The 18,498-nt window shown below is 37.6% G+C and overlaps 1 protein-coding gene and 1 long non-coding RNA gene across 2 annotated transcripts; both read right to left on the bottom strand.

The window, feature by feature from the left end:
- Window positions 1–1,092: 1,092 nt before the first annotated feature.
- Window positions 1,093–2,560, bottom strand: LOC113275592 (LOB domain-containing protein 41-like). The gene is made up of 2 exons (XM_026525131.1): window positions 2,177–2,560; window positions 1,093–2,075 (listed from the first exon to the last, which is right to left on the bottom strand). The coding sequence occupies exons 1-2, from the start codon at window positions 2,364–2,366 to the stop codon at window positions 1,336–1,338; spliced, it is 930 nt and encodes a 309-aa protein (XP_026380916.1). The 5' UTR covers window positions 2,367–2,560; the 3' UTR covers window positions 1,093–1,335.
- Window positions 2,561–11,348: 8,788 nt separating this feature from the next.
- On the bottom strand, window positions 11,349–14,276 carry LOC113273899. The gene is made up of 2 exons (XR_003322659.1): window positions 12,676–14,276; window positions 11,349–11,849 (listed from the first exon to the last, which is right to left on the bottom strand). It is a non-coding gene; the product is annotated as an uncharacterized LOC113273899 (long non-coding RNA).
- Window positions 14,277–18,498: the final 4,222 nt, after the last annotated feature.

Here is an 18,498-nt window from a genome sequence, read left to right as displayed (position 1 = left end):
GGGCTAAATGATAATATCTGGTGGGCTAAGTACCAAATATGGGATAAATTTAAGGGTGTTTTTGGGGGTGGTGGGGGGCTAGAGCCGGGGTTAGTCGACCCCTGGCTCCGCCAATATACCTAAATGGATAAACAAAAATCGGCTGACCAAAAGGTTAAGTCCAGTGCATCTCCAATCGCTATGAATCTAGTTTTTGAAGTGTGAACCTTCAATCTATCAATAAACCCAAAGCACTGTAATGCAGAAAACAGATTAATCAATTCCTCCTCCTTGTTGCCCACAAAGGAAAGGATATAGTATCGTTCGTACTATTGTTCGAATGGTAAACTTGGTTGCCAACTCAAACAACACTACCCTAGCTTGTTTTTACCGTAAACAAGCGATTTTTTTAACGGTGATTACCTGCACATTTATTCGACCATCTACAAACACCTCTAGGAGTACAATAGTAATAAAGTACGTAGTTGCTGCTCAAGCATCGTGATCTCATAATCAATTAACGTACCATCAATTATAAACATCTTAATCACCCAGCTGTTTACCACAAACTAATCTTATCCTAATCCCATTTGCTTAACCTTTTCGGGATAAATCCTCCTCTTCTCATTATCAACAACAACTAGTTAAGCATGTAATTATTTATCCAATCCAAGTTCTTAATCCTCCATACCCTAAAGTCTCGATTAGTCTTTTGTCGTGCTAAAGTAAGAGTACAAACAATGACTTCAATTTTTATTTTATTGTGAGCAGATTCACGACTTCAAATTCATAGTACCATATAAATAATCTTTTTCAACATGATCATGGCCGATCCCATTCTTTCCCCCAATTTCTTGGCAACCTTCTAAAAATACAAAAGCAAGGTCCCACTTTCGCATGTATGCCACGCCAGATCCTAGTGTCATCACTCTATACGCCGCAGATTCGGTTCCTTGTAACGCGTTAAAAGTACGGAAATCGAGGAAACAGGGGCAAACAAGAAACGAGTGTAGTGCATTTCTGAATTTTTGTTGCAGCTTCAGATGAATCACACTCTTTTTCTGTTTAAGCTTTTTTCAAGAATACATGGGAAGACAAAACTCAGCCGTCAGATACTTTGTATATGCGATCATCCATTTTTATATCATGTAGTAAGATGTAAAACCATTTTTACAGACCCCACCCACCTAAAAAGAAAAAGTTAAAAAGACAAACATAACATCCCTTGTCCAAACAGGAGGGACTCTTATTGTGATCTACTCAATAACTCGGAAGTTAAAAGATAACAAAAAACCTAGTTTGATCTTAGCCTGACAAAACTGCTATACCTCTAACATAAGAACGGCTGCGATTAACTCAAACGGGAAAATCAAGCCCTAATTCAATCTTACAAGTCCTCCCACCAATATCAGAACCGTCCATTTCAATCCTTTGTTTCTTAGCAGGACTCGCGCGTTGTAACCGACTTGACTCAAAACCGAGTGACAACTCCAACTCAACTTCACTATCATCAGAATGGCATTGTGGAACAACATGTTCTAGCTCAGCTCGGCTGCTCACCATTGAAGCTTCAACCGTTTCAACAGAAAACATACTCTCAGATTCACGGCTATATCCTCCTTGGTGACTGTTGGATGAGTCATGACTTGTATCCCGATTTAACTCATCAGTAAAACTCCGATTCCAGTCCAGATTACAAAGCTGAGTTGACTCATTATGATCATCATCGTCGTCAACAATTGGTTCATGATGAACAGATGACTCCGTAGGTGAATGAGCGATCTTAACAGGTTTAAGCTTAGCTGGTGCCATTGAACTTCTCTTGAATCGGTTACGAGTTTTCACCTTTGTAAGTTCTTGAGAAGCAGCAGAATTGTCATCTTTCGACACGTGTCTAATATCATAAGCTCCTTTGAAAGGAAGGCTAGGACTAACAGCAGCTTCAGATGGGATTTGCATTATCGGAGCACCTTTTAAAACAGCTTCAACAGCGGCTTGACAGAGTTGCCAACTACCAGACCAAAGTAAACCGACTGACCCATAGATTGGGTTCACAATTCTTCCACAAGCCTCGTATAAAAGTGATCTAAATATAGCTGAAAATCAAACAAATTACAAAAATCTTATTAGGATAACAAATTTTCAGAAAAGAATTTGGGGGTTTTATACAGAGGGGAAGGAGAAAGGGGAAACTTACCAGGGCGGAGATGTTCAGGACCAGAATTGATGAGGTTCATGAGACCAGCACGACCATAAAATTTAGCGAGAAATACAGTAGCATTAGCTTGAGATTCAGGGCTTTTGATCCATTGTAAACAAGGTCTGATACTACAATTTTCACTGCATCCTTTCCGAAGAACACGACAACCATTACAACTCATCCTCATAGTTGATGTTTATCAAAGCAGTTTACTCTGGTTTTGGAGAAGAGGGAGAGGTGGAGGAGGAGAGAGAAAGGGGAGAAGAGAAGTGATGAGAAGAAGAATTAGAGGGAGAGAAAGAGGGAAAAGGAGTATTTAAGTTGGGAGAGAAATGAGGGGCCGTGGTTTTTCAGGTGAAGCCGCAGCGGTTTCCAAACAAGCGGTAGTGTGGGAAAACCAGGGGATTTTATTATTTTGGATTTTGGAAAGTTACAAAATCTTAGGATTAAGTAATGTACTGGATATATTTAATACTTTTATTCCTATATTACCCTTAGTAAATTCATGTATTCACGAGTTCTATATCCTACTCCTAGCACTTGGTATAATCAAAGCCGCTACCATAAATTCTGCATTGAAGGGCTTGTATTCCAGCAAAATGGGAATATACCAGAAATGTATGTTTGTTATGAGCATTACATCCAGCAGCATCTGCAGACTTTTGTGAATAACTTCATTAAACGTCTATGGGAAAGTCCATTTCTTCGGCTACAAGATGCAAATAACTTGGGAATAAAGCTAATGTCGAGTCGTCGACAGACTTGGAGGAAAAGAATATAAGGGTAAAAGAATAATTTCGGAAGCAATGGATATATCCGTGATCAAAAGGAGAAGAGAGAGGAAAAAAGGGGTTGAAGGTAGTGTCCATGCCATGCAAGAGTGTCCAAAACCATGAATGTCGGGAGAGTTGCGCGTGTCAATCACGTTCAGACCTTAGACTGCGGGCGGATCGCCACATAACGTGGGGAATCACCCTTTCTTTTTTAACCCTAATCCCACTCCCGGTTTTCTGGAATAACCTCTCTACTAGAAAAAACCACCTCATTTTAAAATTCAAAAAACTAAATAAAATATGAATAAAAAAAACAATGTCTGGTTTCTGGTTTATATTGGAGAAAAGAATGACTGTGGGCGCCTGACTAGACTGGCCAGCGGTTTTGTTATCCTCTCCTAATGCGCAAAGCTTATCCTTTTAAGGAGGACTTAGTACTTACCTACTTATTTAGCTGTATTCCTTATTACATAGCATCACTGTTTTTCTGTGTCATCTGCTGTTTTGGATTTTTCTATCACTTTTGTTTTATTCTAATTTTATTAATTAATCTTTTTTATTTAAAATTATAATTTTTGTAAGATGAGCAAAATGCCAACAAACTAATTCGGTGTATTGGGACTCTCCGGATTAACTTTGCCTCTTCCCAAGTTCTTTTTAAGTTAGCCGACGAGAATTTTGTTGACAGTGACCTCAATGTATGATTATTATCTTTTGCACTGGACAAATATGCCCATTGACTTATTCCCCTATTTAGACCACTATAGGCATAACTCTTCAAATCTTGTGACGGAACTTATACCTTCTTTTTTTAATGTTCTGCCAGAAGTTCGGAGTTCTATCAATGCATCACAGGGTCGCTTGGAATACGTATCAGATTACCACAATTCCAGCGAATTATATTTTCCTGGACAAAACTTACATACCAAAGTCCGAAATTCTTGATTTGGTGAAGTGTATTCACAGACCCAACTAAAGCTTAGATGTCCAGCAAATGCAAATTCATGAATAAAACGTGTGAAATCAAACCACATCATGGAAAATGCTCCTAATATTTTGCCGGCAATTAGCACTTCTTGGACCTATGGGCTACCATTCATAGTCCTGGTTTAGGAAAAGAAGAGTTGTCTAAACAGCACATCGTCAATGTCCGTAAAACAAAGGACCATTGAATTTTTTTGGCAGCCCAAACTAGTTCTCCCAATCAGTGGTTTGACAATGAAGTATTTAACCAAATTGGATTAGATGGGATTACTCATCCAATCCATTAGAGTTGTTAATCAATATTTTTTAAACCCTCAATCCTGTCTTAGTCACAAGTGACAAATAAGACAAGACTCTCCTCAACACAATTTGGTAGTGTTAATTCGCGTTTGTTTTCATTATTATGAATGGTGAGGAAGCACATAAAAGAGAGCACATGATCTGACGATCATTATATAACTCTTTGACATCTATAAAAAGATTTTTCTTTTCTCTACTCATCCTTTATATATTCATTATTGAGCCGTTGATAGAAAAAATTATTTATGAGTTTATGGTATGATATTGATGTATACTTGTCATACATATGTAGTTCTTGAATAAAGGATTTAAACGAACCAAATATCACTCAATTCGGACACGAATGCAAAAGTTATGTTCAAAATAATTTTTTATATGGATTCGTGTTTGGGATCGGTCCCCGAACCGAACCTAAGTCCATACGGAGGAGTGTAAAAATGTTTTTACTTATAACTTCTTCGTCTGGACGGAATGACCTCATACTTTTTGCGTTTGATTCGTCTTCTCATTTTCTACGAGATTGAGGTGACTGCAATACTTTATTCTTTAATGAATTTTTCTGTTGTATTGCAATTGAGTTCGTGGGATAAACCATAGTGTTTCACTCCCATATATTGGTTCACGTTCTTATATTTAAAGACTTTTGAGTATAGCTTCTCTCTGGATCATATCCTAGTGATTGCTATAAAAAGATCATGAGAAAGTTGTGATGGTTTACTTGTATGTGAGTCACATATACAAGTATTGGTATGTGTTCAATAAATCAAATAATCGATGTGGCCTTACTCAATAACATATGTGATCCTTTAAATCATTTATGCACTTACATGAAACTGAAAGTTTAAAATCTTCATTTGCATACTTCTTAGATAATTTTACATTTAAAACAGCGACATCTGACAATGACCTCGTCTATCAACTGACTTAAATTGTGTGGACGCCTAAGGAATCAGGCTTCTCGAAGTCACTACCTAGTAGTTTCAACACGAATATATGTAGGTAATAAGGTTGTTAGTAATCTGTAAACCTGCCAGCACATACAAAATTTGACAGCGCATTTGTGATCTAAAAACTAAATATGGGATGCTGAGAAAACTTCTGTTAGTTTATCACCGCAAATGATTCAAACAAACTTGCAACAGTTCCATTCAAGTTATTGATTAGTATTTCATGGTAATGTTTTTGGGTATGTAGCAAAATGTAACATATTCGTTATAAAGCATCAACGGAAGTATGTCTCATATGTAAGTGAAGTGTCCGATGAGGGTTAGGTAGTCCAAACAGGTTTATACCGAAAATTACCACTATGGCCTATTTTATCCCCCTAAAAAATCTAATAGATTCTATGCAAACCGTTACTGAAAACACAGAAACAAGATATACCTAAATAAATAATGATAATGAACACCAGTATCTCAAAACCATCCTCGCTTGGGCGTAGTGTCTGTGACAAAGTTCACTTGCATGAGCGAAGTACTGCATTGTCTTTCAGACGGTCCTATAAAAAAAACTGGGTACCTCACTAAGATGGTCGTATTAATTTAACCAGGTAATTGAACCTGTCTGTGTTATTTATTGGCTCGACTTAGGAAACACCCTGTTTTAGGAAAGATCAAACTGATTTCCCTAAATCAGTTTGCACCTCCTCAAGTATTTTAGGAATATGATTTCTAAGTTACATTAGGAATTAGTTCTCTATTTAAGACTTATATTTCTAGGCAATTCTAGATTATTCGTCGGCCTATAAATAAGAGTGATAACCCTTTGGTTATTGTATCACAGTCTGAATTGTTAGAGGTGTGTGAAGAAACAGTTTGTATATTCCCTAAGTTTCGATAAGAAGTATATTTGCTGCAGTGGAGTAGGCACGTTGCCGAACCACTATAATTCTTTGTGTTCTTGTTTAAATTCCGCACTAGTTTTTTGTTTTCTCTGTGAAGATCTTGGGGTGTTTAGGAAGTAGCTAATCTTAAGCACAACAAACTGGTACCAGAGCCAGTTCTAGGGTTTCGTCTAGAATTAGCTTGTTTGAAGTCAGAAACAGAGTTTTGAAGGTGAAGATATCGAAATCGATGTCGAACGCAAAGTTTGAAGTAGATAAGTTTGATGGTAAAAACAATTTTATTATGTGGAAATGTGAAGTTCGTGATTCTTTGAGTCAGCAAGACCTAGAGAATGCTCTATTAGAAGTAAAACCTGCTGCACCAGAGATGACGAATATTGAATGGACAAAGATGATTCGTCATGCTTGTAGTACAATCCGTTTGTGCCTTACGAAGGATATAAAGTACGATGTGATGAGTGAGAATGTAGCTTTTAAGCTGTGGAAGAATCTGGAAAACAAGTACATAGTGAAAAGTGTTTCAAACCGTTATGATGCAGAGAAGACTTTTCAGATTCAACAGAAAACCAGGTACCTCTATGGTTGAACATCTCGCTGAGTACAATAGATTAATTGATGATACACTTAATATTGATGTGAAACTTGAAGATGAAACCAAAAATTATTGTTTTTTGGCATCTCTACCTGATTCGTATGAGACTTTCATTGATAGTTTATCGAATAAGATAGAGGATGAAACATTCAAGTTTGATAATGTGAAAGGTGCACTTATAAGTTATGATATTAGGCAAAGGGATAGAGATTTGAACAGGGAAACGACTAGTGAAGCTTTGACAGTCAAAGGGATGTCTGACAAGAAGAATTCAGGTAAATCAAGGTTCAAACCAAAGTCCAAATTCAAAGATCCCAGCATATGATGAATGCTCCTTTTGTCATCAGACTGGACATTGGAAGAAGGATTGTCCTAAAGCAAAGAACAAGTACAAGAAGAAGAGTTTAGACGCAAACGTTGCTGAAATCAAGTCTGGTGCTATTGAAGATGATGGATATGACAAGTTCTCGATGATTGTTCATGAATCCGCACTAGTGGCAGATACAACTGAGTGGATTATGGATTCTGCAGCTTCCTACCATATGTGTCATACGAAGGATTGGTTCGTTAAGTTTGAAAATTTTGATGGACCAAGAATATTTATGGGTAACAATAATACCTGTAAAGTTGAAGGGATTGGGAAGATTCGTTTGAAGATGAATGATGGAATTGTTCAAGAACTTGAAGATGTTCGTTATGTACTGAAATTGAAGAAAACTTTGATCTCAGTAGGTGAATTTGACTCCCGAGGATTCAAGATGACATTGAAAGGTGGAGTTTTGAAGGTATATTCCAATGGGATAGTTGTTATGAAAGGTATGAAACATGGAAACTTGTATTTTATGCAAGGAAACACAAGTGCAAGTGAAGGAATTGCAGCAGTATTGGATAGTGTTGAGTCGGACACTACCAAACTATGGCATATGCGTTCAGGGAATACCGGAGAAAAGTCTTTGTAAAAGCTGACTTCGCAAGGATTGTTGAAAGGCACAAAATCATGCAGCAAGTTGGGATTTTGTGAACATTGTTTGAAGGGGAAGAAAACTAGAACGAAATTCATGACCGGTAAAAGCACCACCAAGGGAATTCTATACTATGTTCATACAGATGTATTGGGACCTTCAAGGACTGCATCCTTGAGAGGTAGAAGATATTTTGTCTCCTTTATAGATGACTTCACTAGAAGAGTATGGGTGTACACCATGAATAGAAAGGATGAAGTTTTGGGAATATTTTTGAATTGGAAGAAGAAGATCCAGATAAAGACCAGCAGGAAAGTGAAGGCCTTAAGATCAGACAATGGTGGTGAGTACAAGTCTAATCCTCTCCTGCGAATCTGTGAAGATGAAGGCATTGAGCGTCATTTCACAGTAAGGGAGACTCCACAACAGAACGGGGTGGCGGAGCGCATGAATCGTACATTAATGGAGAAAGTACGATGTATGTTGTCTAATGCTGGATTAGGCAAACAATTTTGGGTTGCAGCTGTGGAATATGCGTGTCACCTAGTGAATCGGTTGCCAACAACGAGACTAGAAGGTCAAACACCGATGAAAGTATGGTATGGTAAACCAGTTTCAGATTATGATATGTTACATGTATTTGGTTGTCCCGCTTATTACCATGTGAGGGAAGGAAAACTTAATCCTAGAGCCAAGAAAGCTATTTCGTAGGTTTCCAATCAGGAGTAAAAGGATACAAGTTATGGTGTCCCGAATAAAAAAAAGTAGTGGTAAGTAGGGATGTTATCTTTAATGAGACTGCAATGTGGAATAATGAATCATCTGAAATATAAGTAGAAAGTCGGCAAATAGCGGTGTTTGAACCAAATGAAAAACCAGCAAAGTCTGTTCACATAGACGAGAATTTGGAAGATGAAGGTTCTGATGAAGACTTAGAATTGGGGACAACTGATGGTTCAACCTAAGAACCAGAAAAAGAGGTACAAGTAGAAGAAACGTGACCTGAAGTACCGGAAGACGCTACATATTATGATAGTATTGCTCATAGGAAACAAAAGAGAAATACTCGCCAACCAGAATGGTTTCCGGATATTGTTGCATATGCATTACCGATTGTAGAAGAAGAAATTCCTTCCACTTATAAACAAGTTGTAAAGACAGTTGAAAAGGTGGAGCGGGAGAAAGCCATGAGTGAAGAGATGGATTCTCTTGACAAGAATGGAATTTGGGAGATGGTGGAGCTACCTAAAGGAGAAAAGGAAATTGGATGCAAGTGGGTATATGCAAAGAAGAAAGGATCTCCAAGTGCAAGAAATGTAAGATACAAAGCAAGGTTGGTAGATAAGGGCTACGCGCAAAGGGAATGGATTGACTATAACGAAGTTTTTTCTCCAGTGGTGAAGCATACTTCCATTAGAATATTACTTGCTTTGGTGGTGCAGTTTGATCTTGAGCTTGTACAACTCGATGTGAAAACTGCTTTCTTACATGGTGACTCGGAGGAGACGATTTATATGAAGAAACCAGAGAGGTTTGAAGTAGAAGGTAAAGAAGATTGGGTATGTAACTTGAAGAGATCGTTGTATGGCTTGAAGCAGTCTCCAACGCAGTGGTACAAACAATTCGACAAGTTTATGAAGACACAAAAGTACACAAGCAGCAACTATGACTCTTGTGTGTACTTCAAACTTCTCAAAGATGAATCATTTATCTACTTAATTTTATAAGTAGATGACATGCTTATTGTGCATAAGAGTAAGGTGGAGATTCAAAGACTGAAAATCAGTTGAGTAGTGAATTTGAGATGAAAGATCTCGGTGAAGCAAGGAAAATTTTGGGCATGGAATTTGAGAGACATAGGAAATATGACACTATTTCTCTCTCTCAAAAGTTTTATTTGAAAAAGGTATTGAAGCGTTTTGGTTTAGGAGCCAACTCTAAACCGGTAGCACAACCTATGGCTCTACACTTTAAATTGAATGTTGAAAAGTCACCAAAAACAGTGAAGGAGCAGAGGTTAATGGCTGAAATACCGTATGCAAGTGTTGTTGGGATCCTTATGTATGCTATGGTATGCACTAGGCCTGATATTTCACAAGTCGTTACTGTGGTTAGTAGATATATGCATAATCCATGGAAGGAACACTGGCAGGCTGTGAAGTGGATTCTGCGGTATATTAAAGGTACCATAGATGTTGGATTGAAGTTCTCACGGAATGAGAGAAATGGTTGCAAAATAGTCGAATATTGTGATTCTGATTACGCTGGTGATTTAGACAAGTTTCGGTCCACCACTGGGTATGTTTTTACAGTTGCAAGTGGACAGATAAGTTGGAGGTCAATCTTACAACCAACAATAGCATTATCGACAACCGAAGATGAATATATGGCTGTTGTAGAAGGTATAAGGGAAGCCGTTTGGATGAAAGGTTTGTTTGAGGAGTTGGGAATTCAGCAAGAGCAAGTAAGAGTGTATTGTGACAGTCAAAGTGTGATACACATAGATAAGAACCAAGTTTATCACGCTCGAACAAAGCACATCAATGTACGATATCATAAAGTACGGGAAATTGTTGAAGAAGGTGAAATTTTGCTGGAAAAGATTGGAACCGCCAACAATCCAGCAGATATGCTCACCAAAGTGGTGACATGTGAAAAGTTTAGACATTGTCTAAACTTGATCAGCATTGTGCATATTTGAAGACACCTTAAGGGTGTAGTGGTGCTGCCAAGCACATGTGAAGCCCAAAAAGGGAGTGAAGCATCTTTATGATGAGTGAAGAAGCGAAGCATCTAAGGGTGAGTGAAAGCAGCAAAAGTTTGAAGGAAATGGAATGTCATATTTCATGCCAAGGTGGAGAAATTAGAGAATAGTCAAGTTATCCTAGAAATCTTGCCAAGGTGGGGCATTGTTAGTTATTGGCTCGACTTAGGAAACACCCTGTTTTAGGAAAAATCAAATTGATTTCCCTAAATCAGTTTGCACCTCCTCAAGTATTTTAGGAATCTGATTTCTAAATTACATTAGTAATTAGTTCCCTATTTAAGACTTCTATTTCTAGGCAATTCTAGATTATTCCTAGGCCTATAAATAAGAGTGATAACTCTTTGGTTATTGTATCCTAATCTGAATTGTTAGAGGTGTGTGAAGAAACCGTTTGTCTATTCTCTAAGTTTCAATAAGAAGTATATTTGCTGCAGTGGAGTAGGCACATTGCCGAACCACTATAATTTTTTGTGTTCTTGTTTAAATTCCACACTAGTTTTCTGTTTTCCCTGTGAAGATCTTGGGGTGTTTAGGAAGTAGCTAATCTTAAGCACAACAGTCTGTAGTATAAAAAAAAATCGGGTAAATTGTTTAGGTTTCACTTCCGTTAGGATTGTGCTTGCAGTACCCGTGTCTAAATCAATAATATGCATGTACATAAGGGTATTTATCAAAGTTCAAAGTTCTCGTATGACATAAATGTAACTGTTGTATAGTTTACATCTTTTCCGTCGTAACTATTTAAAACATGCCAGGTCCTTTCATAATTATGGTGCATGCTGTCAGTCCTACCCCGTTCCAACCGATGAAAGTGTAGTGGGAAGCAATAAGGTCTCTGTTTATTAGGCCGGAAAACGCGGATGCGTTCAAATATCCAGCATTGTGCATGAAAAGGCCATAGTATCAACTTTTATTTGTCTAAAAAAAGCAGAAAGTTGACATAGTATGTTATGAAACTAAATTTACTTTACCTTTTACCATGAATATTATAGCAGATCTGAACAATGATACCATTTCCCGTGGTGCTAGGCCTACCTGGACCACCTTGAATTCTTTCCAACTCACATACATAAGTGCATTTACTCAATCCGAGGTGCATCCTCTGAATTTCATTTCTTATGAAGCAAATGTATTTTACAAAATCTTTTAGTTCCAAAGGTGCCCTACGTTCATACAGTGGTCAGTTTCAATTTAACATATCGTGCTTGTTTATTACAAAATCTCACAACACCACCTTATGTATGTACATGACTCGTAGCAAATGCCGGAAAACCAATGGGTGGATAGAAAATAGATAACGAGTTCACTCACTACCAACAGTGATGAGTTCACTATCAACACTGGGAATAGCTAAATCACATGTACCAAACATGCCTTCCCGTAAGAACAAATGTATTATCATCTACTGATTGGCCATTTGTTATAATTCGTCACCCTCAACAACAAATCCTACATTAGCATAACAGAAGATTAAAACTAGAATGAGAATTCCAGTTCATCCGTAATCCATAAATAAGTTAAAACAAAATCCACAGTTTCATGCAAAAGAAAACATAAAATAACATGGTTATCAATTGTTTTTCTCCTCCAATCTTTCTAGAAAGGGATTAAAGTTCAACCTATACATTGGAACTCCAGGCGTTAAAGGAGTTTCCTGCATAAACAAAACCGATGCACTTTCTTACACGTAACACCCGAGAAAATCAAAAACATGTTTGATCCTGTTGTTAGTTACCCATCATTATTTACCCTGAAAAATAAGATACCCATTGTAATTTATGCAGCCTTGTTAGAGGGGTACCCAGTGTATTTTGTGCGACCTTGTTAGAGAGGTAGCCAACTTATTTTATGCAACAATTTTATAGATATACCCATTTTTTTAATGACTGTCTGAAACCCTATGCACACATGTCGGAAGTGCTGTATGATAGGCACTAGTATTTCCTGTTTCACCTGGATGTCAAGAACTAATTCTAAGATTGAAGTGAAAAAATCACTTAAGATATGTAATCATTACACTATTAATATTACAGAAGAGCGAAAGAGAAGATGAACTGCCACTAATGATTTTAGCATATAACCACGTTAGTAAAAATGCAGATTGATTGTATCCATTTAATTATCTAGTTCTCAAAATAAAATTCATACTACAGGAATTTATAATCTAATTGGGTTTGAGCAATTAATCATTAGTGTTTTCGTCTTTCATAGCTTAATTTACAATATACAAACAGAATCATGAATTCTGGTTTCAAAAACATTAACACAGTCATACCTGTACTGCATAATTAGGGTCTGGAATAAATAATTGAATTACAGCTTCTCCATCAACTTCTGCTCCGAATGGTGTTTAACCTAGATGAAGTACTTATGATAGAGAGAAAACCCGTCTCTTCCCTATAGACTACCCATATCCCAATCAGTTTCTTAAACCCACCTGTTTCTCCTAACCTCCTAACCTAAATATAAAACCTAACTATGGTTTGACTACTAACTCTGCTGGATGGGTAAACTTGGAAAAAACAATTCAAACTTACCAAACCTAGACGGACCAAATCAGCTGTCCTTCTGTATAATTTGAATCAAAAGTGGTCTGGACCGGTTAGAAAAACCAAAACTTTGTATTTCGGTGACGATTGCTCACCAATTTTGGTCGAGGTCCATCATCCACATTTCTAACTCGGCCAATTAATTCATAGAACTTGACCCAATTAATTTTGATCGAGGTCATCATCCACATTTCTAACTCGGCCAGATTGAGAATAGTGGTTGCCATCCATTTTGGGTATGCTTCTTTCCTAGAACCATCTAGGGGAACCCCACTATGACTATGCCGGTTTCAAAAATCATGTCGATATCGTGACGGACTTGGATTTTTTCCACTTCCGAGATTGACCAAACCGTCACTATGATTCCGACGATGTCTCCGGCTCTCAACAGTCATCCATGGACCAAAAATCATCAGAAGATTCGACTTTGTCAGTCTTCTTGGAATGTTGTTGCAAAAAATATTTTCTCTACTTCCTCTGGTTTTTATGTTGCAGAAAAAGGGCATTCGGAAGCTCTGTGATTAGCTCTTCCACAAGAGAAACAGATTGAAGTAATTCCTTCACACGTGATTAGTTGGACAACATTTACAATCCTGATTGCAGGAATTAGTGGCTTCATCAAATCAATTTCAACACAAATTCTCGCAAATCTGCCTCTAGATAAGCCCTATGTAACCACATCAATCTTCACAGCTTTACCAATTTTATTCCCAATTTGAAATAAAATTTCTTTATCGAAATACTCCAAAGGAATATCTGGAAGGAGAATCCATGTAATGATTTTAGAGAACACGGCCTCTGACGGTTTAAAACCTGGATACCATTTGATCAACGCTAAATGGTGTCCATTAATAAACCACGGACCCTCTAGCAATACTTTCTTAAGATCTCTCACATCAGAGAACTTGAAAAAAAAAGTCTTTCCCCAAATCTAGGATTTTGATTTGCTTAAAGGGTTTCCACATAGAATTTGTTTTCTCTTGAATATATCTAAATCCCACAGTTTTATTCATGACTTTACCTATTAGACAGTACTTCCATGGGTCAGATAATCTCCGTCTTGTAGCAGAATTCAAATCAAGAGTAGGAATACTATCATTCACCCGGTTCCCCTCTAGATTACTAGTAACATCAGCACGATCCCAATCAGTATCATCATTTAAGTAGTTCATAAATACCTCATCAATCCATTTCTCCCATGGGGACAAATTCTGTTTGATTTTATCATCAAAAGACTGACCAATTGAGAATTAGGTCGAATTACAGCACCATTCTGATTATCATTTTTATTACTTGCTACATTTAATTGATCATAAACTTGATTGAAAGAAGCAGATGTAGAATGCTTATCTCACGCGGATCCTCTGTACCTAAATATACCTGTACCTCTGTCCCGGCCTCTTAAAATGTGACATGTGTATATTTCTTTAATATCTTAATTTGATTATATTTCACTCCATTAATGGGATATGTCAGCGCAAGTCATCAGTTACTCACAGGAGACTCTCAACTATCTCCACAAACTCAGGAAGTTGTTCAACAAACCAAAACTAAGTCTGGTCTTCAATAAACATCTCCGACTAATATCTAGGATCTTCAATGTATTTCTGTTTTACAGTTTTGAATAATGTTCTCACCTTATGATATAAATAGAAGATCTCAATCTCCACATCTTTGTGGAAGATATTCTACCCAAAAACGTATTCTAGCTTGGTATCAGCCTTTCGATCCATCATACGTTTCCGTAACTATCAAAAAAAAAAAACCCAACAATAAAAGAGAAAAAAACAAAAAAAAACCCTAAACACCTACAATGGCGTCAAATACCAACAACCTTCGTCAAATACAAATTCATCATCTCGTCACTTTGAAATATACAGAAACAAACCAGTTACTTTGGAAAACTCAGTTTAAGCCTATCCTAAAAGGATATGGTCTCACAGGTTTCATTGATGGAACCAAAGAAAAACCACCTAGAAATCTTCCTGAATGTGAAGATATAAACCCAGAATTTACTGAATATGAAGCTCAGGATTCTATGCTAGTAGGATGGCTGAATTCTACTTTAACCCGAGAAGTTCTTGGCAAGGTTGCAGGACTTGAAACAACCAAGAAAATATGGGTTACTTTGGAGACGGAGTTTGCACCGAAAATCAAGGCTCATCAGATGATTCTCAAGAAACAACTTCATCGCATGAACAAAGGTAATAAGACTTTGAAAGATTATTTGAATGAAGCTAAGAGTTTATTTGATCAACTTGCAGCATCAGGATATATAGTGACTGCTGATGAGATGAAACAATCCATTAGCAATGGATTGAATCAGTCTGATGATCCAATCGTGACTGCATTAAGCACCATTAAAGAACTGGATATACAGACGTTTACTGCTCATCTTCTCACTTTTGAGATGAGACTCGAACAACAACTAGCACAAATCCAGCAGCCCATTGCAAATATTGTTACATCCAACATAGCTTCGTCAAGCAGGAATGAACCTAGAAGGTCCAATAATCAACCCAGAGGATTGTATCCACAAAACAACAATAAAAATCGTCGTCCTCAATAACCACAGAGGAATTTTACTCAGGAAGAACTACTCTGTCAGATTTGCATGAAACGAAATCACACAGCAGATCGCTGTTGGTTTCGCTATGAAAAAGCCAACACAAACCAGAACAGAGCACTTGCAACCTATATTGCCTTACCTGGAGGTCCAGCTGAAAATGAGTGGGTGACTGATACTGGTGCTACTCACCATGTAACTGCTGATGTCTAGAACTTATGCCTTCCTCATGAGTATGAAGGAACATATCAAGTTAGGGTTGGTAATTGTAATGCTCTACAAATTGCGCATATTGGTAACGCTACGTTTACTTACAATACGCGTTGCTTTCATTTAAATAACGTATATCATGTACCAAAGATAAAAACAAATCTTCTCTCAGTTTACCAATTTTGTAAAGATAATCATATTTACTTCGAGTTTCACACCAACTTCTTGTTGTGAAGGACAAATGCACGGGAGCAACACTGCTAAAGGGGAGGAATGAGAATGGGATATACATATTCGATGGTGTAGGTGACATAAACCAATCAATATCTCCAAAGTCATATCTTTCTGCCAGTCTACCTGTTTGGCCCCAGCGCCTTGGGAATCCAATTCTTAGCGCGGTTTCAAAAATAATCAGCAATTTTTCCCTTCCTGTTTTAAATAAGAAGTTTGATTTCTGTCACTCTTGTCATATTAGCAAGAGCAAGAAACTTCCATTTTCTCTCAACACTACAACTTTTGATAAACCGTTAAGTTTGATTATTTTTGATATTTGGGTTTATCCATAAATTTCTAGAAATGGATTTCGTTATTACATGCTGTTAATGGATGTCTTTTCTCATTATACATGGGTTTTTCCTTTGGTGCAACGTTCTGATGCTTTAAATATCTTTACTCAGTTTCACAAACAAATTGAAAACTTAACTGGTCATAAGATTAAGATTTTTTAGTCTGATAATGCTCTTGAGTACAAAAAGTTCACTTCATATCTCAACAATTCAGGTATTCAGCATAGATTCTCATGCCCACATACCTCAACACAGAATGGTCTAGCAGAGCGTCGCATTAGGCACGTAACTAAGAGTGGTCTTGCACTTTTGTTTCATGCACATCTGCCAAAATATTTTTGGTCCGAAGCATGTACTACTGCCTGTTATCTTATTAATAGGTTTCCCAAATCTACTTCCGAGACAAAAACTCCTCTTGAGCTATTATTTAATAAACAACCTGGTTACTCTTTTTTACGTGTCTTTGGTTGTCTAGCTTATCCTTGCCTTCGCCCATACAATTCCAATAAATTAGAGCCTAAATCTCTAGCTTGCATTTTTATAGGCTACAGTGCAGCTCACAAAGGTTATGTCTGCCTTCACCAACCAACAAACCGACAGTATATCTCAATACATGTGAGATTTGAAGAGAGCTCGTTTCCATTATCTCCTCTTCAACAGTCAGCTCCTGAGTCTTGTCAGCAAACTCATTATTCCAGCTTGAAACTTCTTGGTTCACCACTTTTCAGGCCAGCACAGCCGGTGCCTTTGCAACTACAACAACCTACAAAACCAGTATTGTTGCAGCCCAACTCACCAACACCTGCTCCAGATAATTCACCAATGCATTCATCCAATTCGTCAGCAGTGGTACCCTCACATGTTCTGTCATCCGAAGTGCAAACATTACAACCTGAACATCTTCCAGGTCGTACTATGGTAACACGAGCAAAGGATGGCATAACAAAGCCAATTCATAAATTGTGTCTTACAACTACCAAGCATCCATTGTAGGATGAAGACTTTATGGAACCTACATGCTACTCCAAGGCCTGTAAAATTCCACATTGGAGAGATGCTATGGATGTTCAGATAAATGCCTTGATACATAATGGAACATACTCTCTGGTTAAGTATGAAGATGGGATGAATGTCGTAGGTTCAAAATGGGTGTATCGGGTAAAGCAAAATCCTGATGGAACTATAGAGCGTTACAAGGCTCGTCTGGTAACAAAATGGTTTAACCAAAAAGAAGGCATAGACTATGGTGAAACATTTTCTCCGGTGATCAAGTCGTGTACCATACGACTAGTTCTTTCAATTGCTGTCTTGAATCAATGTCCATTGCGTCAACTAGATGTGGAAAGTGCATTTCTACATGGTGTGTTAGAGGAGGAAGTGTACATGAAGCAACCCGCCGACTATGTTGATCCAAATTTTGCTAATCACGTGTGAAAATTGCATAAGTCTTTGTATGGACTTAAACAGGCACCACACGCTTGGTTTTCTCATTACAACAACCATCTTATTCAGCTCGGGTTCACGACATCGATAGCAGATTCATCATTGTTTGTGCATAAAACTGGCAGTTCTATCACATATGTCTTGATTTATGTTGATGATATAATTGTGACAGGTTCTGACTCTAAACTGATTGATAAACTGATTACTGATCTGGGTAATGCCTTTGCAGTCAAAGACATGGGTGAATTGTCCCTTTTCCTGGGAGTGGAGGTGCTTAAACAAGGTCAAAATTTGGTACTCACACAACGGAAATACATTGCTGATTTGCTGTGTCGAACAAAGCTAGATGGCATCAAACCAATTTGCACTCCTCTAGCATCCAATATGAAGCTTCAAAAATAGGGACTGAAAAGTTTCTGGACTTTACACTTTACAGAAGTGTTGTAGGAACATTGCAGTAGTTGCATATCACAATACCTGATATTTCTATGGCTGTTAACAAGGCATGTCAGTATATGCATGAGCCGTATGTCGAACACTGGGAACTGGTAAAACGTATCTTAAGATATCTGAAGCAAACAATTGACTATGGTTTGTTTTTCATGCCTAATAAAGATTATATTCTTCATGCTTACTCGGATGCCGATTGGGCAGGTAGTTTGGATGATCGCAGGTTCACTAGTGGTTACTGCATCTATCTTGGGGGTAACCTAATTTCTTGGAGTGCCAGGAAGCAGGAAACAATTTCAAAGTCGAGCACTGAG

The sequence above is a fragment of the Papaver somniferum genome, chromosome 4 (assembly GCF_003573695.1).
Source record: "Papaver somniferum cultivar HN1 chromosome 4, ASM357369v1, whole genome shotgun sequence".
NCBI lineage: Eukaryota > Viridiplantae > Streptophyta > Magnoliopsida > Ranunculales > Papaveraceae > Papaver > Papaver somniferum.
Note: the sequence above shows the minus strand (reverse complement) of the source record. Positions and strands in the feature narration are given on the sequence as shown.

Coding starts and splice junctions, on each gene's coding strand:
- LOC113275592 (XM_026525131.1), bottom strand. CDS start 2,366: ATGAGGATGAGTTGTAATGGTTGTCGTGTTCTTCGGAAAGGATGCAGT. Junction 2,076..2,176: donor TCCTGAACATCTCCGCCCTG/GTAAGTTTCCCC, acceptor TTTGATTTTCAG/CTATATTTAGATCACTTTTA.